General features: G+C 56.4%; 2 protein-coding genes across 8 annotated transcripts in view; one reads left to right on the forward strand and one right to left on the reverse strand.

The window, feature by feature from the left end:
• The window catches only part of MACF1 (microtubule actin crosslinking factor 1), a 137695-nt gene that overhangs the window by 15370 nt on the left and 103828 nt on the right, over window positions 1-18497 (forward strand). For 6 of the 7 annotated variants that reach the window (XM_088178165.1, XM_088178158.1, XM_088178164.1 and 3 more), the window contains exons 2-3: window positions 15785-15846; window positions 16811-16900. In XM_088178165.1, the coding sequence (XP_088034291.1) occupies window positions 15785-15846; window positions 16811-16900 (152 nt within the window). Of the gene's footprint in view, window positions 1-10219; window positions 10338-15784; window positions 15847-16810; window positions 16901-18497 lie in introns of those variants that run through there. The other variant, XM_088178160.1, reaches the window with a different exon arrangement.
• LOC148221305 (uncharacterized) lies at window positions 11003-14644 on the reverse strand. The gene is made up of 2 exons (XM_088178186.1): window positions 13842-14644; window positions 11003-11679 (listed from the first exon to the last, which is right to left on the reverse strand). Exons 1-2 carry the CDS (start codon window positions 14210-14212, stop codon window positions 11622-11624), a joined length of 429 nt encoding a protein of 142 aa, XP_088034312.1. The 5' UTR covers window positions 14213-14644; the 3' UTR covers window positions 11003-11621.

The raw sequence follows: 18497 nt of genomic DNA on the forward strand, positions 1-18497 counted from the left end.
TTTTCCTGAGCCTCGCTGCAGCTGGCACTGGGAATCAATGTGAAAGGAGCCCTGAGTTGCCATGTGCCCGCTGGGGCTGGCTGCTGGCTCTGTCCCCTCCATCTCCAGCCCCTCGGCAGCCAGAGCTGGGTTTGGTTTGGCTGGTGGGGTCTGGGTGCTGTTAAGCCCTGTTACACATTTTGGGGCTGCTGCTGCAGCTCTCACACGGAGTTTCCAGCCCCGTGTCCAGCTGCAGCTCGCTGAATTCCCGTCCTGCCCGCGACAGCGAGGTGCAGGGAGCCAAGATGACATTATTAATCGTGTTTACAAGGTGACTGCTTGCAGGAGCTGAGCTGGCAGCCTGCCCCTCTCCAGGTGCTGCCCAGAGCCCTGCTGGGAGTGCTGGCTCCCACATCCCAGAGCTCGTGGCACTTTCTGCTCCCTTGAGCCCGGAACAAGGACATGGGAGCATGGGTGACACGTCCCTGAGGAGCCCAGTCTGTGTGTTTTGCTCTGTTTGCTGCCTCTAAACCCGGGGATGCTGACTCTGTCTGTCACCAGCTGTGTTTACCACAGCCCTTTGTGGCTCTAAGTCAGGGAGGTGCGGGCAGGGAAGGGGTGGAGGCTGGAAGTGTGCAAGGCCAGGTTGGAACCTTCTGGTGGAAGGTGTTGCTGCCCATGGGGATGAAATGGCCTTTAAGGTCCCTTCCAGCCAAACCAGTCTGGCATTCTGTGCTTGGAGGAGGCCAAATGTTGCTTGAGGCAGCACAGTTTGAGCCCTTTCACACTGCTGGGGGAGCTTCCCTGTGCATCCAAGCTCAAAAGGGCTGCCCACAGGGAATGGTTGGCTCCGTGGTGCTCACTGGCGTGGGGATGCTGTGCCGTGCATCCTGCTGTCACCGTTTGGCATTGCCATGGGTCTGAGTGTGCTCCCAGCACTGCAAGCAGCCAGCCCAGCCTACCCTTGAGCTGGCCAGAGCTGGAGGAAAACAAGGTTTTATTGCTGGAGAGGTTTCTTTTCCCTTCTCCCCCTCCTCATCTCTATTCATCTCCCCGGGGAGGTGGAGGCAGGCGGATATTGGAGCTGGGAGTGTTTCATATGTAAATGCTCGTGTGTTGTAAGTCCAGGCCCCTGACCCCCGGCTCCGTGCCAGCATCCATCCCTGCCAGCCCTCCAAGGGGCTTGGAGAGCATCCCAGTGCCCCCAGCCCTCCCAGATCCCTGTCTCCACAGCAGGGACAAAGGATGCTGCTCCAGGAGGGACCCTGCCCTGCTGGCTTTGGGGTCACCCAGACTTTCCACACAGTTTCCATCTTGAGTTTCCCGGGGCGGCGTCGGTCACGGCCCCGAGATGACCAGATCCTGAGCAAACCCATTGGATTACAAATTTATTGCTGGGTTAATTTTACCAGCAAGCACGAGGCCGGCTGGTTTCGCTTTCTTGAGGAGTTTTGTTGTTTACTTGGTAGCCAGCTCAAACCTGGCATTTCCTCGGCCCTGTCCGTGCTTTGCCAGCTAATCTGGCTCCATCTGACCTTGGAGCTGCCACGTGCTTTCCCCAGGGGAACCAAGCTCAGATTTTCCCCCTGTGACCAAGGAGTGGGTCCATGCTTGTTCCTGTCACCTCACCATGGCACCGCAGTGAGGAATTTTGTGGCTCTGCTGAGTTTCTGCTGTTAAAAAGGAGGGATTTGGATGTTACTTGCTGCCTGAGGGATGTGTGGGATCGGAGCAGGAGGCAGGAGCAGCATCCTGCTGTGTGCCACAGGGCTGGAGTGGTGCCACGTCCCCTTGTCACCGTTTGCTTTCGTCCCATCATGTGGTGGCTTCCCCGAGGAGCAGACGGGGCCACCCAAGGTGGCCGGCTGTGATAAGAGGTCCAGGGCCAACATCTTCCCTGGGTGGAGGCCCTGGTGAGTTTTGGCTCTTCCAGCACATGGCTCTGCCAGCCCTGTGTCCCCATGTATGAGGAGGATGGGGCTGGTGTCTCCTGTGGGACACTTTTCCAGCACGGCCACCCCACGGAGCGTCCCCTGGGCTGTGCCCTGCTGAGGATCTCTGTTGATTTACAGCTTTCCCACCACAGCTTTGTGGTGCCAGGGATGGTTTTAGCCATGAGAAGTCCGGCTCAGGGCTCAGCCCTGCTGAGGGAATCTGCTGGGCTTGGGCCAGGCTGGAGGGGTCCGGCGGATCTGGGGCTTGAACGGAGCGGCCGGAGCAGTGTTAGCAACTGGATTATTTCATTTGCCTTTTAACAGGGATTAAGTTTCTCTGCAGGAGAGCAGGTCTCTAGGGAACAGAAGTTTTGGGCTCCTGCCTCCCCCCCTTTTTTTTTTTTTTTTTTTTTTTTTTAATCCGACATTTCTCTGTGCTGCTGCACACCAAGGCGAGCTGGCGGGAGCAGCTGGGATGGAAGCATCACTTCAGGGCACAGCACGGCCATGACCTGGCGTGTGATTGAGCTTGGAAGGACCAGGGACCAGGTCCTGGGTGCTGTGGGGAGGCAGCTGTGGGTGCCCTGTTTCTCAGACCCCCCTGTCCAGAGGCAGGGTGCTGGGGCTGGCTGGCAGAACAAGCTGCCGCTCCTTCGGCCGGCGCTAATCAGGTTTCACACTGCTTAGTTTGGGACATCTAATGAGATCAGGGCTCAAGGTTGCTGCCTGCCCTCCATCTGCAGAGGAAGAGAGGAGGGAATCGGCTGCTTCCTTCTCTTTGACCTCCATTTCTGAGAGGAGGTTTTGCACATCTCCTGCTCCGCCACCGCCCTGCTCGTGTTCGCAGCGTGGCGAGGCTGGGGGGACCCTGAGCTGCTTTTTGGGGCACACCTGGGGGAGCTGGAGGCAAAAAAAAAAAGGGAGAACCCACAAGAAAAAAAGGAGAGGACTCTGTGCTTTATTTGTGGCGAGCAGGATGAGGCCACCAGAGCTGGTGGCCGTACCCAGGGGATAGCCCAGCCCTGACCCCCCTGACCCCGACACCCCCATTGTGTGGGACTTGTGCAAACACAGCACCCCCCAAACAAAGCACAGCCAGTTCCCACTAACCCAACATTTCCCTATTTCCCCCGCTGCCAAGCAGCCTCTGCCTGGCGTTGGAATAAGGAGCCTCTCTGCCCAGACACGGGCTCTTTTGTTAGCTGCTAGAAAAGGAGTTTTGATGCCGGCCATCCCTCCACCCCCCGGCTTTCCTGCTCCCTAAGCTGCTGCTGTGGGAAGTGCAAAGCTTGGGCTTGAGCTGCCGGGGATGATCCCAGTGCTGTGGCTCCGATCCGGCTCCCCACGGCTCTCCTGGGGCTTGGCGAGCAGCTCTGCACCCCGAGCAGCCACAGCACAGCACAGCGGGGCCTGGCTGCTGCTCCAAGAGGGGCTGAGACTAAATTTGAGGGATTTTCCCAGCATTTAGGGCATTCCTGGTGCTCAGCTCCGGTGCAGGATTTGGAATTTGGGTTGCTCTATGGCACATCCCCTCTGTCGGGGTTTCCATCATGGGGATGGGGTGGTTTTTTGGTGTTTTTAATGACTTGTTTCTTCATGGCTTTGTCCCTCCAAAGTGGGACTGGATCCGGCTCCCCCTGGCTCTCCCTGGGGCTTGGCGAGCAGCTCTGCACCCCGAGCAGCCACAGCACAGCAGGGTCTGGCTACTCCAAGAGGGGCTGGGGCTTGAGATTTAATTTGGGGGATTTTCCCAGCATTTAGGGCATTCCTGGTGCTCAGCTCCGGTGCAGGATTTGGGATTTGGGTTGCTCTATGGCACATCCCCTCTGTCGGGGTTTCCATCATGGGGATGGGGGAGTTTTGGTGTTTCTCATGGCTTGTTTTTTCATGGCTTTGTCCCTCCACTGCCGGGGTGTGCTGGGAATTCCTGAGCTGGTGTTTACCCAGCCGTGGAGACGGCGGCTCTGTGGAGGTGTGCGGCGTTGTCCCCGTGGCCGGAGGGGCAGGGAGGGACCCGGAGATGGCATCGCCTTCCTCCTCCTCCCCCAGCCTGGGAAAGAAGCCACCTCTCGTGTCAGCACAGGCCCCTGGGAAGGCGTGCAGACGTGTGTGTCCTCTTGCACGTGGGTGTGCGAGCAATCCTTCCTCAGCCCAGGGCTGCTGTTGCTCCCTCCTGAAGAGCCCGCGGTGTTTTCTGCCGGGAGACTTTTGCTGTTCCTTTCCCTGTGCATCCCCATCCTCCTCACCTGTGGCTTCACCTCTTCCCTGTCCCCCAGGTGCATCCAGGATGGCTCCAAACTCTCCGTGCAGCTTTTATCTTGTGCCCCTCAGTGCTCGTCCCTGATCCCTTCTAGCAGGATGATGCCACCGAATCCGTGCCAGCTCTGTGGGGTTCGGTGCTTTCCGGGCTTATTTCATGGCACTGCTCAATGAGCAGGAGCTGCCAGCGTCCTCGCAGGGGTGACAAACCACGGGAGGCTTCCGAGAAGTGGCAAGCGATGAAATAATGCCTGAGCTGCTGCGTCAGCAGAATCCCGGCAGCCTTGGGGAGGGTGGATGGAGGGAGGGAGGTTGGTCATGCTGGGAAAGCAGCGCTGAGATCACCCCCCCCTCCAGCGTGACGCTGGCTCCTGGGCTGGAGGGAAAGTCCCAAAATCTGGGCAGCGTTGGAGAGAGTTGGAACGAGAGGTGTCCAGGCTGGCACTGTGTGCCCACTGTGGCTCGTGGGCAGGGATGTGCTGGGATCCGTGTCAGGGAGCTGGGGTCGCTCTGGGGAGGGGTGGGCAGCAGGGCTGGAAGTGCTGATGCTCCTGGGAAAGGTGCTGAAAGTTGGACTCCAAAAAGCGAGCCCCAGCAGGGAAAGGAAGGTGATGCCCTGGGACTGCTCTTCCTGCAGGAGATGTGGGAGCCTCTCCCTGATCCTGCTGTGTAGGGAACGGTCTCCTCCTGAGTTATTTTTGAGATTCTCAAGGCCCTGGGTTCTCCTGTTGGCTCTGTCCATCTCACTGGAGTTGGTCCCTTTGGATGGCCCCCGTTGGGATGTCACGTTCCCATAGACCCCATAACTTGTGGTGTGCTGGGGGATTTGCCCTCCAGCAGGAGTTCATGCTGCTGGGGAATGATTAAGCCATGAGCAGGTGGTTGTCCAGCTCAGCTGTTTGCCTTTTTCAGGATGAAAGCCACAGGAATGATGTTTGCTTCCAGCCTTGCCTCCAACCTTCTTATCCCTGCCCTCCACCTCCTGTCCCACAGCAAGGTGGTCCTGGGGTGCTTTCCTACATCCCCCCCAATGCACCACTGTCAGCCCTGCTGTGGGAAGGGAAGTCTTGTCTTTTTTTTAAAGATATTATTCTAATTTTGGTGCCCAGACGTCTGCTGGAAAAGGGAACATCTCCATTCTTATCACGGGAGCTTCCTTTTGCTCAGTTCCAATTTTACCACTGATGGTGCCTGGGAGGGGTTCTGAGGTTCCCTCCCAGCCCCTTCCCTCTCCCCTTGTTTTGCTGACCTTTGGAAGCTCCTCAGTGTGAGATTTGCAGGCAAATACTGATTTGTGCTGCCCCCATGGTGGAGGTTTTGGGAGCTGGTGCAGAACAGCCCCCCAGCCCTGGGTGGGATGGAGCTGCTCTGGTTAATCTGGATGAAACCCAGTTGGAGCTCCCACTATTCCTGTGCAAATGGGGAGCAGTGGAGGGATACTCAGAGCCAAAATCCCTATTTGCACGAACCCCTGTGTTTGGGACGTTGGTTTTCCAGGGCCACCAGAGCGTTGCTGTCTGGGAGTTTCCATAATCCAAATTTTTGCAGCGCTGCAGTTGGGTGATGATGCCCAGGGTCCAGCACAGGACCCTGCAGGCTTCTCCTTGTCCCTGCCAGCAGGAATGTTGCCTCTTGGGGATGATGAAAGCCAGAAGGAAATGTTGAACGTGGGGAATGTGCCCGCTGTGCCAGGAGCCGGCTGGCGAGTGCTCACCGGCTGTGCCCGCACACGCTGGGCCGGGTGATTCACCAGCACCAGGAGGGGATTGGGAGCTTTGGGAGCCTTGGAGCTGGGCAGCGTCGGGAGCTGTGACCTGCCTCGTTCCACCTTGTTTTTAATAGCCCGGATCAGAAGAAACGTCATCTTTGTTCTGGCTTTCCTTTCCCAAGGCTGCTGGCGCCGTGGGCAGGGTGGAGCTCCGCCGGGGCTCTGCCCGTGCTTGCCGCCAGGTTTTGGGGTGCCCTGGCACGTGCTGGCAGCCAGGGATGTGTCTTGCTGAGCTGTCTGTCTGTCTGTGTGTCTGTCCGCAGCTGCCTTTGCTGTGGTTTGCCAGGAGGGTGTGATGCTGCGGATGAGGGAAGAGCTGTGATCCGAGGGGGGATGGATCTGAGCTGAGCGGTGGAGTGGGCTGTGTGCTCCATCCCCTGGTTTAGGGTTAGGAACAGTGTTTGCTCCAGCTCTGTGACCCCATGCACCCCCCAAGGAATCCCAGACGGACTCCTGGACCCACTCCAGTGCAGGACCTGCCCCTGGGTGATGCTTTGATTTACCAAGGCACCCTGATCCAAAACCTGGGTTCTTCTTCCCCTCCTGGTCGATTTTCAGCTGCTGCCATAACCATGAGGTTTGATCCTAAAGCTCCCAGAAAGGAGGAAAAAACAACAGAAAGGGGAAAAGCTTCGCTGAGGAAGCACGGCAGGAAACCTGGCTCCTGTCCTGCAGTTTGTGTGTGCTCAGCACTGCTGCTGGACAGGCCCTATAGCTGCTGTGAGAACTGGGGTGCCTCGTGGGCAGGGTGGGGTGACCCCAATGACCCTTTGGGGTAGAAAAGCCCTCCAGGGCACTCCCAGCTGCTCACACATCCAGTTTTTCCCGCTGCAGGCAGTGCAGGGGAATTGCTGGGCTTGGCTTTGGGGAGCACTGGCGTCACCTGGGCACGGTGGGGTGCAGGCAGAGATTTGGAGTGATGCTTCAGCCCAGCTCAGCACTGCCGGGTGCCAGCTCTGCTGTGACCCCAGCCATGCCCATTCCAGCGTTTCCACAGTGCCAGCTCTGCTGTGTCCCCAGCCATGCCCACTCCAGCGTTTCCACAGTGCCACCTGGCTGCCACCTCCCAGGGCTGGGACACCCGGCTCTGGCCCGGAGCTCACGGAACTTTTGCTGCCTTCTGCGAGGCTGCAGCACCCAGGGGATGAAGGAGCAGCCTGGTGGCTTTGCCCACAGCCATGCCAGGGTGCCTCCATGCCCTGAGCAGTGCCAGGGACACGGGGGCTGTGCCCTGCTCCTGTGTGACGCTGCCCAGCAGCTTCTCCGGTCATATAAGGAGATGCCGGAGCCGGGAGCTGAGCTGGGAGCTGAGCTGGGAGCTGATCTCTGTCGCCTGAGCATTACTCACAGGGGAGGCACATGGAGGGGGGAGGAACAGCCCAGGACACCCAAAGCTTGGCGTGACTCAGCTCCGGGCAGGAACAAGGGGAGTTTGGGATCTGCATCCCCCCCCCGCCCCCAGCTGCCCCATGGGGTACCCTAAACACAGGAGGGGGGCAGTGATGGGGGTCTCACCGTTCTGGGTGATGCAAAACGCTGCTCAGGGCACCCCCTGTGAGAGAAGGGGGTGCCCTGCAAGGTGGGGACCCCCCCCTGTGGTGGGAGGGCAGGGCCTCTCTCCGCTCCCCAAATTCCTGCGCGGGCGGGAGATGTGTCCTCTCCCCACCCCTTTCCTTTCTGGGTGAAGCTGCCTTGCAAGGAACTAAAAATGAGCTGTTTGTGTTTTGGGGTGGTTTCCATGGTAGGAAGGAGGGGGAGTGTGGGGGCTGGTGGCTGCATCCGGGGCTGGGTGGTCCCCAGAGCCTGGCAGAGTCACCCCAAAAGCCCTGACACCCCGGATCAGCCACCTCCTTCCTGCCCTATCAGTTTCCTGCAGAGCGAGAAGGAAAGTGAGGTGATGGTGTTAAACTGAGCTGGATGAATCAGGGATCACAGGAATCCCCAGGGTGATGCAGCAGTATGATGTATAAATATATATTTATAAAAATATATTCAAAAGTTGGGCTTGGTGATCCTTGTGGGTCTTTTCCAAGTCAGGGCATTCTACAATTCCATTAAATTATATTTATATGTATTAAAAAAACCCCAAACATATATTTACACACGATTATATATATTTTAAGAATTGATTTCACCCAAAGCCTTTCTCCAGCTGGCAGCACTCAGTGCATTTTATCATCCCCTCCGTGCAGGAAACACCCAGGAAGCCCAAGAGCAGCTGAACCCCCATGGTTGCAGCTGGGGTGAGGGGATGTGGGAAACCAGCTCCTGCTTCCTGGACCCTTTTCCACAGGCACATCCCAGCTCCATCACGTCACCAGCACTCATCTGCCTTGCAGGAGGCTCTTTGCCCCTCTCAGGTTGGACCACGGGCCCATTTATGGTGGCCTCGTGCCTGCCTCGTGGTGGGTCATTCCTCCTTGCAGCTTTTACAGAAAGCAGACGTCTGTGGAGGAAAACTATGCTGGGATATTTTTCATCCAGGCAGGGATGGAACTCTGGAGAATATATTGCAACAGCGCCGAGCCCCGGGGTAATTCTGTATTTTTTTTTATCACCCATCTCATTGTCCCAAAAGATGTTGTAGGGAATAAGGCAATCATAGGATGATGGGATCTTCGAGATCATCTCATTCCATGCCCCCTGCCATGGGCAGGGACACCTTCCACCATCCCAGGGTGCTCCAAGCCTGTCCAACCTGGCCTTGGACACTTCCAGGAATCCAGGGGTGGCCACAGCTGCTCTGTGCCAGGTTTTGGAATGTTTCAGGCAGGTCTATCAGGTTTTGTTTGATATGGTTTTCTTTGTGTGCCTGACTAGCTGGTGGCTGTTGGGTTTAGGGAGCTGCTCAGGGTTATAAATATAATACAAATCTCTGTTTGCAGCTGGGTGAAACCCTGGAGCTCATGGGGTTTCCCAAAAGTGGAGCAGGAGTTGTGTGCAGTGCTGGCCCCGCATGAGCTGCATCTCCTGGTCAGTAAAATGCCTGAGCTGGGATTCCTGAGATTCCACCAGTAAATTCTGGGATTCCACCAGTAAATCCTGAGCCAGGCTGGCGCTCTGCAGGTCTGCTCTGTGCCACCCTCACCTGAACAACTCCCCCAAGCCCCGGCACAACAAACCCCTCTTGTCTGAGCCTTCGGGAGAAGGGAACGGCGAAAAATGAGCCTTTAATTCCGTACAATCTTCTATCCAAGAGCCAGTTTCTCCCTCTGGAGCTGGCACTGGGGGGGCTGTGAGATCAATCCAGGCTTTGTGGGAGCCTCCCCAGCCCATTTGTTTGTGGTTACAACGGCAGAGGGGCCGGGGAACTCTCGGTTTCCCTGGGCCCGTTCCTGGTACCGCCGGCAGCGGAAACGTTTCCGAAAAGAACTGAAACTCTGAGTAACGCCCAACACGGTGCAAACCGCTGGTAAATGGGGCTGGGCTCCACAGTCTGCCCTGCTGAGGGGCAAACAGAACACCGCAGCCACGGGAAGGTTGGGAAATGCACCAACGTCTGGTGTCAGAGCATCTTTTGGGGTGTTTCCTCGTGGGAAATAGTTCTTACACTATTCAGAGCATCCAGGGAGGGTGATGGGGATGTGGTCCTCAACTCGTAGATTTTGTCACCGTCGCTTTCACCCTGCCCTGGCTGGGCAGAGTTTCCTGTGAGAGCGGTGATTCCAAGCACCCCGGGAAGCCCTGGAAGCGCTGCCTCCGTGTCCCACCCATGCGTTCAGCATCTCTGGCTGCCTGCTGGCAGGGGACGCTGCTGCCTGTCACCCATCCAGGGGAGGGGGGAGCTGAGTTTTTGTGCCTGTCCCAAGCCACCCCCCCCGTGATTCCGGGGACGTTGTGGCCATGTCACCACGGCAGCGCTGTCTCCGATATCCCCTCGGCTCCTTCCCAGCGAGCGGGGCTGGCAGTGGATATTGAGGAGATGACGTCTCCTCCCCACCAAGCGGGGAAAGGAGGGAGGGAGGGAAGGGACACACACACACACACGCACACACACAACGAAGTTTGGCCGCCAGAACTCCGAGCAAAGATGTTTGAGCCGGCCTGACGCTCGCTTTTTTTCACTTTACCCGCCCCCTCTTGGAGCTCCCAAATCTGTCCCCAAAGCCCTGCCAGCTCCGGGGACGCCGCAGGACACAGCCAGCTGCGGGCAGAGGCGCAGGCAGGAAGTTTTGGAAATTTCTCCAAGCAGCGGCTCAGCCTCCATCCCTTCACCTTCCCGGCGATGCCGGGCTCCAGCAGGAGAAAAAAAATCGGAGCCAGGCTTGGGATAAAGGGTCGGGAATAGGAAGCGATGCCTCTTTCGGAGAGCTCCTATCTGCCACCCGCTGCCTTTGTCCTGAGCCACGTCCTGGGCATCGCCGGCGTCCTGTACTGGAGGAGCCGGAGCAGGGAAGGTAGGGGGGTGTTCCAGGGGGGGCAGGGAGCTCTAAAATAGCCGAACATGACCAGGGCACGATTTGTTTTCCACCCCAGGAGCCGTGGCAGCAGCAGGGACAGGGGACGGACGTGGCCGCGGGGAGGAGGGAGGAGGGCACGGCAATGGGGAGCGGAGGGGGAGGCAGGGTTTGAATGCCTAAATTCGGCCTCACCGCCCATTCCCGGCCTGTTTGGGGCTGGGGGTGATTGGGATGAAGGCAGGGGGGTGCCTGGGGATGAGGTTGGCTTTTGTTTTGCGCGGTTCTGCCGCCCGTTTCTGCCCCGCTCGCTCCCTCCCCTCGCCGTGACAGCAGCGGGAGCCTTGGGAGATTCTCCTGGAGCTGGCACAGCCTCGCCGAGCTGACCCTGCCTCAGTTTCCCAAAATAGGGCCCGCACATGACTGCCCAAGGAGGGCAAGGATTTGTTACAGGGGTGTGGGATAACGCCCGGCTCCAGACGAGGTTTTGGTAACTCCGTCCCGACCTCTTCCCCCTGGGATTTGTTTGTTTTGATTCCTCGCTCTTTCTTTCCAGCTCTGCTTGTTCTCGCCTGTGTCTCCGCATGGGGCCCTCGCCTCCATGACCGATTCCCTCTTTTCTTTTCTTTTCTTTCCTTTTTTTTTTTTTTTTTTTTTTTTTCCTCCATGCAAAGGGGCGGGACCGCAGCGCGCGCAGGCTTTTCCCTGGATGCTGCTTTTTTGGGATACGCTTCTTCCTTTCTGCCTCTGGGAGAGGGAGTTTGAGAGGGAATTGCACAAACACTGAATGCACCCTGTCACCCACTAAACCCAGCCTTGCTGCAATTCCTCCTGCTGCTCTGCCCACTTAATTCATCTCCGTGGCTGGGCAGTGTTGCCCAGTGATGTTCTTGGTTCCATTTGGGGACCCCTTGGATGCTTCCCAACTTCCCCATGCTGACCTGTTGCTTCATCGTGTTTGGAGGGATGTTTCCCCCCTCCAAATCTACCCCTTTTGGAAAAAAAATCCTGGAGTAAGCATTGCAAGCAGCACGTATATTCAAAACCTGGGATTTTTTTCTTTTTTTTTTTTTTTTTCCCAGAAAAGGGCAGGTAAAGGCCAATCCTGGAACATCAGGATGATTTTGTAGCAGGTTTTTCACTCTGTGACGCTCACCCAGCTCTGCTGAGCATCTGCCCTGCTCTCCTTTGCGTCACCACATCTCAGGTGTCTCCCTCATTAAATATCCACGTGTTGGATACTTTTCCACCGCAGGTATCTCTTGTGCATTCTTCCAGGCTGAATCAGGCTCCATTTCCTCCTCCCTGGGTGAAAGGCTCTGTAAATCCTGCCCTGTTGGCTCTGTTGTCATGATGGATTATGTCAGCTCTCAAGTTGGCAGCCAGCATGTTTTAAATACCTTGTGCTCCTCAGCCAGACAGATTTTTTTTTTGCATATCCCCCCCTCTCAAAAGTGCCAGGTTCAAAAAGCCCCCTGTGCATTTTCATTCTTTGCTTGCCTTGAAGTGAAAACGCTGGGTTTCAATGCTTAAAAATTTGGAGTGTTGGCTTTTTGAAGTAACCAGCCCCTCCTTTACCCCGTGGTTTAATCCCACTTTCACACTGAGCACGGGCTTGGAGATATCCTGGAGATCTCTTTGAGATCATCTGGTGCAATGCCCTGTCCGGTGTCTCCTGTGTTCCTTTGGATTTAACAGCAGGAAAAAGTTTGGGAGAAATTCCCGACTTTATTCCTGGAGCTGGTGGGCGACATGAAACCCCCCCTGGTTCCCTGCCGAGGATGACAAAATGCCAAAGGGTGTCGGTGGGATGGAGGGTGCCAAACCAGGATTGGGATTAGGGATGGTGCCTAATCTAAGGAGCTAAGGAACCTTTTATCCTGCTGGTTCCTGGGGCTGGGGCTGGACTCTGGCAGCAGCCTGGGGCAGGAGGAGGCACACGGGGATGGAGTGTGATGACAGCGAGCAATGATGGAGGAGAGATCTGGGGGGGAGCAGCAGCTCCTGGCCAGACGTGTTGGGAGCTGCTGGGGACAGGCAGGCTGCCAGGACAGAGGCAAACAGGGAGGGAATTGTCTGTGCAGGGAGCTGTGGTGGTGCTGGGGGTTCCCTGGCACCCAGCACCTCTGGGAGCCATCCCTGTGACGATGGAAAGTGCCTGGGGATGCTGAGATCCAGCGGGATGGGGAGTGGGAGGTTTTTTTTGGTTTAGGAGAAGCAGTTGTGGGGCAGGATGGTTTTCCTTGCTTCCTTTCACTAGGTGAGTTCAACAGAAGAGGAAAAACCCCCAAGCATCACCTTCCCCTTGTGCAGCCACCAATGTCCCTTGAGCCTCTGTGGGGGATTTGTGCTGCAGTGCCCCAGTTCCTTTGGGATCCCCGTTTTTGGGGATGTGGTGAGCTGAGCTCTGATGAGCAGTGTTGGGAGAGGAGGTGGGGAGGGAATTAAGCCACGTGTGGTCCTGCCGAGGCTCATGGTCTGTCTTTGCTGATGATGTCCCCTGTGTCACTGCCACCAGCCTTTGCTCCGTGCTCTGTGTGTGAGGCACCTGAGGCTCTGCAGCCCATTTTCCTGCCACTAGCTTGTCTTTGGAGTGGGACAGATTTTCCTTTCCTATTCCCAGTAATCTTCCCTCTGGCCCTGCCCTACCTGCCTGCTGTGCCTCTGCTGATTGTCCCTGGCTGGTGACAGCATGGTTTTTGGTGACTGGGGCCAGCAAAATTCTGTTAGACCAGGAAGAGGACGAACATGGGGGGGGGATTGCAACAAGTTATTTGTCAGGGCGACTCTGGAAAAGATTAGCTGGGCAGAGATAAGCTTGCAATGCCTTAATATTGTTAGTAAGCAGTAACCAGCATTATTATTAGCTCAGCTGATAGCACGGGTCCGGGCTGGGGAGGTTTAATCTGGTTAGAGCCAGGGAACCACCCGAAGGAGGTGAGTCAGGGCCAAAAAAAAGGGAGGAGAACCCCCCCTATTTCTGCGGGATATGGGAGGAGGGATTTCGTGGAGGAGCCTGTGGGCACCCCTGGGATGCAGCGCCGGAGGTGCCGATTAGTCCGTGTGGGACCCGGTGACATCCCTGTGGGATGTGTGGGACACGGAGATGCTCGGGGACGCGATGCCACCTTGCCGAGGCAGCAGCCCGGCTCCTGTCGCCCTGCAGGCCGGGGCAGCAGCCGGCAGAAAGGCTGCAGGGGGATTATATTTAGAAGAAGAGGAAGAGAGGCGGTGATAAAGCGGCCCCCGTTATCTCCCCGCGTGCCAAGCGGGGCCGCGTCCCGGCTCCAGCGCTCCGGACCTGGGACATGATTTGGGCAGAAGCGGGAGAGCGGAGAACAGCATTGGCATTGTCCCTCTTGTCCCTGGTGCAATTAACTGGAAAACAAGACGAGGGAAAAACAAGCCAAGAGCCGGCAGAGCGGGGCAGTGCCCGGCTCTGCGGGACCAGCGTGTGCCCGCATCCCGATCCACCGAGCCCCGCATCGCTTCTTCCCCACCTACCGCGGGGAGCAGCGGCTCTGCCCTTGGCTGCTGGGAGTTTTCCAGAGGATTTTCCAAAGCTGGGAGCAGCCGGAGGAACCGGGGAAGAGGCGTCGCGGTGAGAGGTTGGCGGCGGTGCCGCGGAGGAGGAACGGGCGCTGCCGGCACCGGGGGCACCGGGGGTAAGGAAGTGGCTCGGTGGGAGGAGCTGTGGCCTTGAACTCATCCGTCCACACCCGCCGGGGTCGAGGTTGGCGAGCAGGAGGTGCTGCCAGGAGACCCTTCCCCGCTTCCCAGCGCTCGCCATCCCGGCCTGGGGCGATGGAGAAGCGGCTCCTGTCCGGGGAGAAGAGGCGGCTCAGCGCCTGCCTGGTGTGCCGGATGTGCTGCATCGGTTAGTACCCAGTGTCGGCCTTTATCCATCCCGAATGGACACGGGAATTGGGAAGGGACCCGGCAGTGAGGCTCTGGAGGGGTCTGGTGAAGGAAAAAAATTCCCAAAAAACCCACGTGGGAGTGACACGGTCCCTATGGATGGCCGGCGGTGCCAAGGCTGGAGCGCGGCGGGATGGGAAGTGAGGGTGGATGTGGATGGTTTTTGGCACCTTGGTTCCGTGCCCTGGCCTGGGGACAGAGTGGGACACGGGGCAGGTGACGCCTGTGTCACCCCGTGCCACGTGTTGGACCGCGCTGCTTTCGGAGGGGGAGGCTGCGGTGAGGAAGAGGAAGAGGAAGAGCGTTGGGTGGTGCTTTCCAATCTGCGTGGATGGTGACATCGGGAGGGTCCCTGGGGCTGTGCAGGGACCCCCAGTGACCTCCCATCCCAGGAGAGCTTGGTTTGGTTGGTTTTCTCCTTTTTCCTCGATTTTTGACTTAAAACCGAACAAGGGGGTGCTGCTGCCTGGTAGATCCTGATGTCAGAGATGTGTTTTGGGGGAGCAGGGCTCGTCCTTTCCTGAAATATCCGTGGGGTGTCTGGGCTGGAGATGCAGTGCTCGGGGTTGTGTGCCATGGGTTGGTGCTGGGCAATTTCTCTGTGCTCCAAAATGATGTTTTTAAATCCTGCTGGACACGGGGCTGCCCTGAGCCCCCCTCGCTGCCTGGGGAGCTGAGTGGGACCCCTTTGCCCGGTGGGACCATCTCCTTTTGCCAGTTTGCCCGTGTTTTCCCTCTGATTTTCTTTTTTCATGGAGCAAAAAGCCTGCTTAGAGCTCCCCCATCACTGCTTGGCATCACCACAAAATCTCCCATCCCCGTCCCCCTGCCACCTTTGGGGACTGAGACCCCCTTGGGGATGGCACCCACATTGTCACCCTGTCCCAGCAGCACTCAGAGCTCCCCGTGTCCGGCCGGGGCTGAGCTGTGGGACAGAAATAAACATTAAATCCTGGCAATCCAATGAACCAAAAATACAGCGACAGAATAAGCTGCTAATTGCACGAGCTGGCAGTGCCCGGCCAGGACCTGTTATGGGACATCTGGGGGTTTATGTAACACCCTAAAACCTTCCGGGAATGGGCAGGGGAGGGGGACACCCTCCTAAAATCGGGAAATCCACCCCCCCCCCCCCCTTTCCCTCCCTGTGCTGCCCTCGGGGGAGGTGGGGAGGCACAGAGGGGATGAATTCCAGGTACTGCCAGTTGTACCTATCCCAGTTATCCACGCTGCTTTCGCTGAATATCGTTATTCACACCAAAAAGAAAGAAAAAAAAAAAAAAAAAAAAAAAAAAAAAAAAAAAAAAAAGGTGTATTTTGCTCTGAGTCGCATTTCCCTGCCCGGGGGCCGTGCTGGAGCCGCGTGAACGGCCCCATCCCCTGAATAATCTGAATAATCTGCCTCTGTTCCCTGGGATCCGGGGCTGGCACTGCCGGCGATCCCTCTGTCTCTTCCCGTCATTTCAAAGTCGTTTGAGTTTCTGCATGAGAACCACTGACCAAGAGCTGCCTTTGTCTCCTTTTGACAGATGAACGGGACAGAGTCCAAAAGAAAACCTTCACTAAATGGGTCAATAAACACTTGATGAAGGTAAGAGTCACGGATTTTGTTATAAAGCCACCGAAATTGCTGTCTTTCTGTCTGTGGCAGCTCAGGACTGGCAGATAAATGCATTTTGAAGGGTTTTAAATTATTTTTTTTATTGCTAGGGCTGTTTGTTTTGAGCGTTCATATGGGCCAGAGCAGAGCAGGACGTGCTGGAAATGTGCTGGAGCTTTTGAAGGGAACTGTAGCATCACCACTCAGCCCTTTTATTACTTTTCCCTCCTGATCCTTGCTTAACACGAGGCTTGTGCATCCTGGAGGAAAGGAGGGGATCCTGACTCCCCCCTCACACCCCCTTGCCAGGAAAAAGGGGCATTTTTGTCCTCTGGAGGATGCTCCAGGCTGGAGACAAGATCCAAAGTTTGTTAAGCAGGATTAACATGGCACCACGAGGTGCCTCCTGCTTTCTTGGTTAGTGCTGGGTGGGTTTTAATTAATTCTCCATTTACCAAAGAAAAAAAAAAAAAAAAAAAAAAAAAAAAAAAGGAGGAAAAAAAGTGGTTTGAGCACTAGGTGTCCCAGCTGTGTTTTCCTGCCAGCTTTGCAAAGCTCTGTGCCAAGCTTTTGGCTGCTTCCTAAACCTTGCAGAGGAGGGGAAAACAGAGAAAAATCTTGAAGCTGCTGGGGGAAAACATTTAGGGATTCTCAAATGGGTAAAACCCCAGGACAGGGTCTGGGTGTTTGGGGAAGGGATGCTGCAGGTGATGCCCATGAAAGCTGCTCTGCTGCCAGGTGGGAGCTGTGTTTTGGGAGATGCTGTGAGCAAAGTGAGAAGTTAAATTAAATTCAGGAGGGGTTGCCCTTCCTGCAATCCCGTGGTGTCATGGTGGGATTTTTTTTGTGTGTGTGAAATTTGCAGCAGCTCCTCCTGCCAGGCTGTTTGGGAAAGGGGAGGCTGCTTTGTCCTGGGGATAATTTTGGCATCACTGGTGGCTTCTCCCCTCCCCAGGTGCGTAAGCACATCAATGACCTCTATGAAGACCTGAGGGATGGCCACAACCTCATCTCCCTCCTGGAAGTGCTGTCAGGAGTGAAGCTGGTGAGTCCCCAGGGCTGGGCAGGGATTTTGGAGTCCCCCCTAAACCCCCTCCATCCTCTCCTTGCTCCCCTTCACCTTCAGCTGTCTTTTCTCACACCATGGTTTCAGTTTCAAATGTCTGTCATTGTTTCTTTTATTATTATTATTATAAGTATTGTTATTTACTATTACATTTATCACTCTATTTTTTTATTTATTTATTTTTACTCACACCCCTGTTCCCCAGGCTGGTCTCTCACCTGATTATGGTGCCTTGGGTAAAGCCCTCTTCTTGCCAAATTTTACACACCTTCACCTTCCAGGTGTGGCTCCTTATTTAAAATCATGGATAAGAGCAGAATTTGGCCAAAAACTGCTTCTGTGGCAGCGTGCCCAGCAGTTTATGTCAGCTGTGACACTCCTGCCTCGTGCTCAGCTCCTGGGTTTGCAGCAGTCATTGGTGCAAACCTCTCCCTGTGCCTGGAGCATCGTAGAATTCCCCCCTCCTTCCTCCTCCTCCTCCTCTTCCCTCTCTGACTGACACATTCCCTCAGCTCTGGGAAGATCCCAATTGCTGTAGCACAGCAGGAATTATTTCAGTTTCCCCCAAAAATAGGATCTGGGCAAAGATCTCCTACGTCCCCCTGTACCCTCTGGAGACGCCAAATCAGTTTTTGTGGGGGCTGAAAACTTGGATCACTCTACTTGTGATCCAGACAGCTTCCAAAATCAGGAGGAAATTCCAGAATTCCAGTGCTGGGGAGACCCAGCCTCCTTCACCCCGTGCTGTTGCTGTCTTTTTTTTTTTTGGTTTTTTGGGGTTTTTTTTTGTGTTTCTCCTCGTGCCTGGGTGTCACATTTTGGTTTCCATTCTGTGTCCCTGCCGTGCCACCCCCTCCATCCTCCTTAGCCTGTAGAGCCACCAGCTCAGTGGAGCCTTCGCCTGGTGACAGCACCAGCCTGGTGCCGTGTGAGCAGCGAGGAGGAGGAAGATGATGATGATGAAGAAGTAGGTCGAGCCTGCCCTGGCTGCAGCAGCTCCCTGGCAGTGCCACCAGACAATCCAGTGCCATCCCCTCCCTGTGGGGTTTGGGGTAAACCCCACCCTGGGTGCTCTGCTGTGTCCCCAGGGTCTGGATTATCTGCCAGCCTGCAGGCAGGGCACGCCACCCACCCGGTGTGACAGCATGTGTCCCCTCCACGGGGTGGGAGGGGACAGGGATGGGTCCCACACGCTGCTGGGGGCCACTGTGAGGGCTGCACACCTGGCACTGCATGGACAGGCCCCTGGCACAGGCACCTTCTGGGATCCTGCATGGGGTGGGAGTGAGCACAGCACAGCCCCAGGTGAGGCTCAGACCCCAAAATGTGCCCAGATGTGTTTTTCAGCCCCTGTGCTCAGGGTGGTAATGCCCTTGGGCAGTGTCACCTCCCTGGGGTGGTGCAGGAGGAGCTGGGGCTGCAGCACCTTCCTCGTGTTCCCCTTAGCAGGGACAGATTTTCCCCTTGGAAAAACAACTCTTCCCTTGCTGGGACAGCTCTTCCCTTCAGGCTGGAAAAGGAAGGGGACTCGGAGCACTTGGGGTGTCCCAACAGTTCAGGACATGGCTGTGGGGTG

This window comes from Sturnus vulgaris, chromosome 24, assembly GCF_052056855.1.
Source record: "Sturnus vulgaris isolate bStuVul1 chromosome 24, bStuVul1.hap1, whole genome shotgun sequence".
In the NCBI taxonomy this organism is placed as follows: domain Eukaryota; kingdom Metazoa; phylum Chordata; class Aves; order Passeriformes; family Sturnidae; genus Sturnus; species Sturnus vulgaris.

Coding starts and splice junctions, on each gene's coding strand:
- LOC148221305 (XM_088178186.1), bottom strand. CDS start 14,212: ATGCAGCACATCCGGCACACCAGGCAGGCGCTGAGCCGCCTCTTCTCC. Junction 11,680..13,841: donor CAGAGCCGCTGCTCCCCGCG/GTAGGTGGGGAA, acceptor TCATGACAACAG/AGCCAACAGGGCAGGATTTA.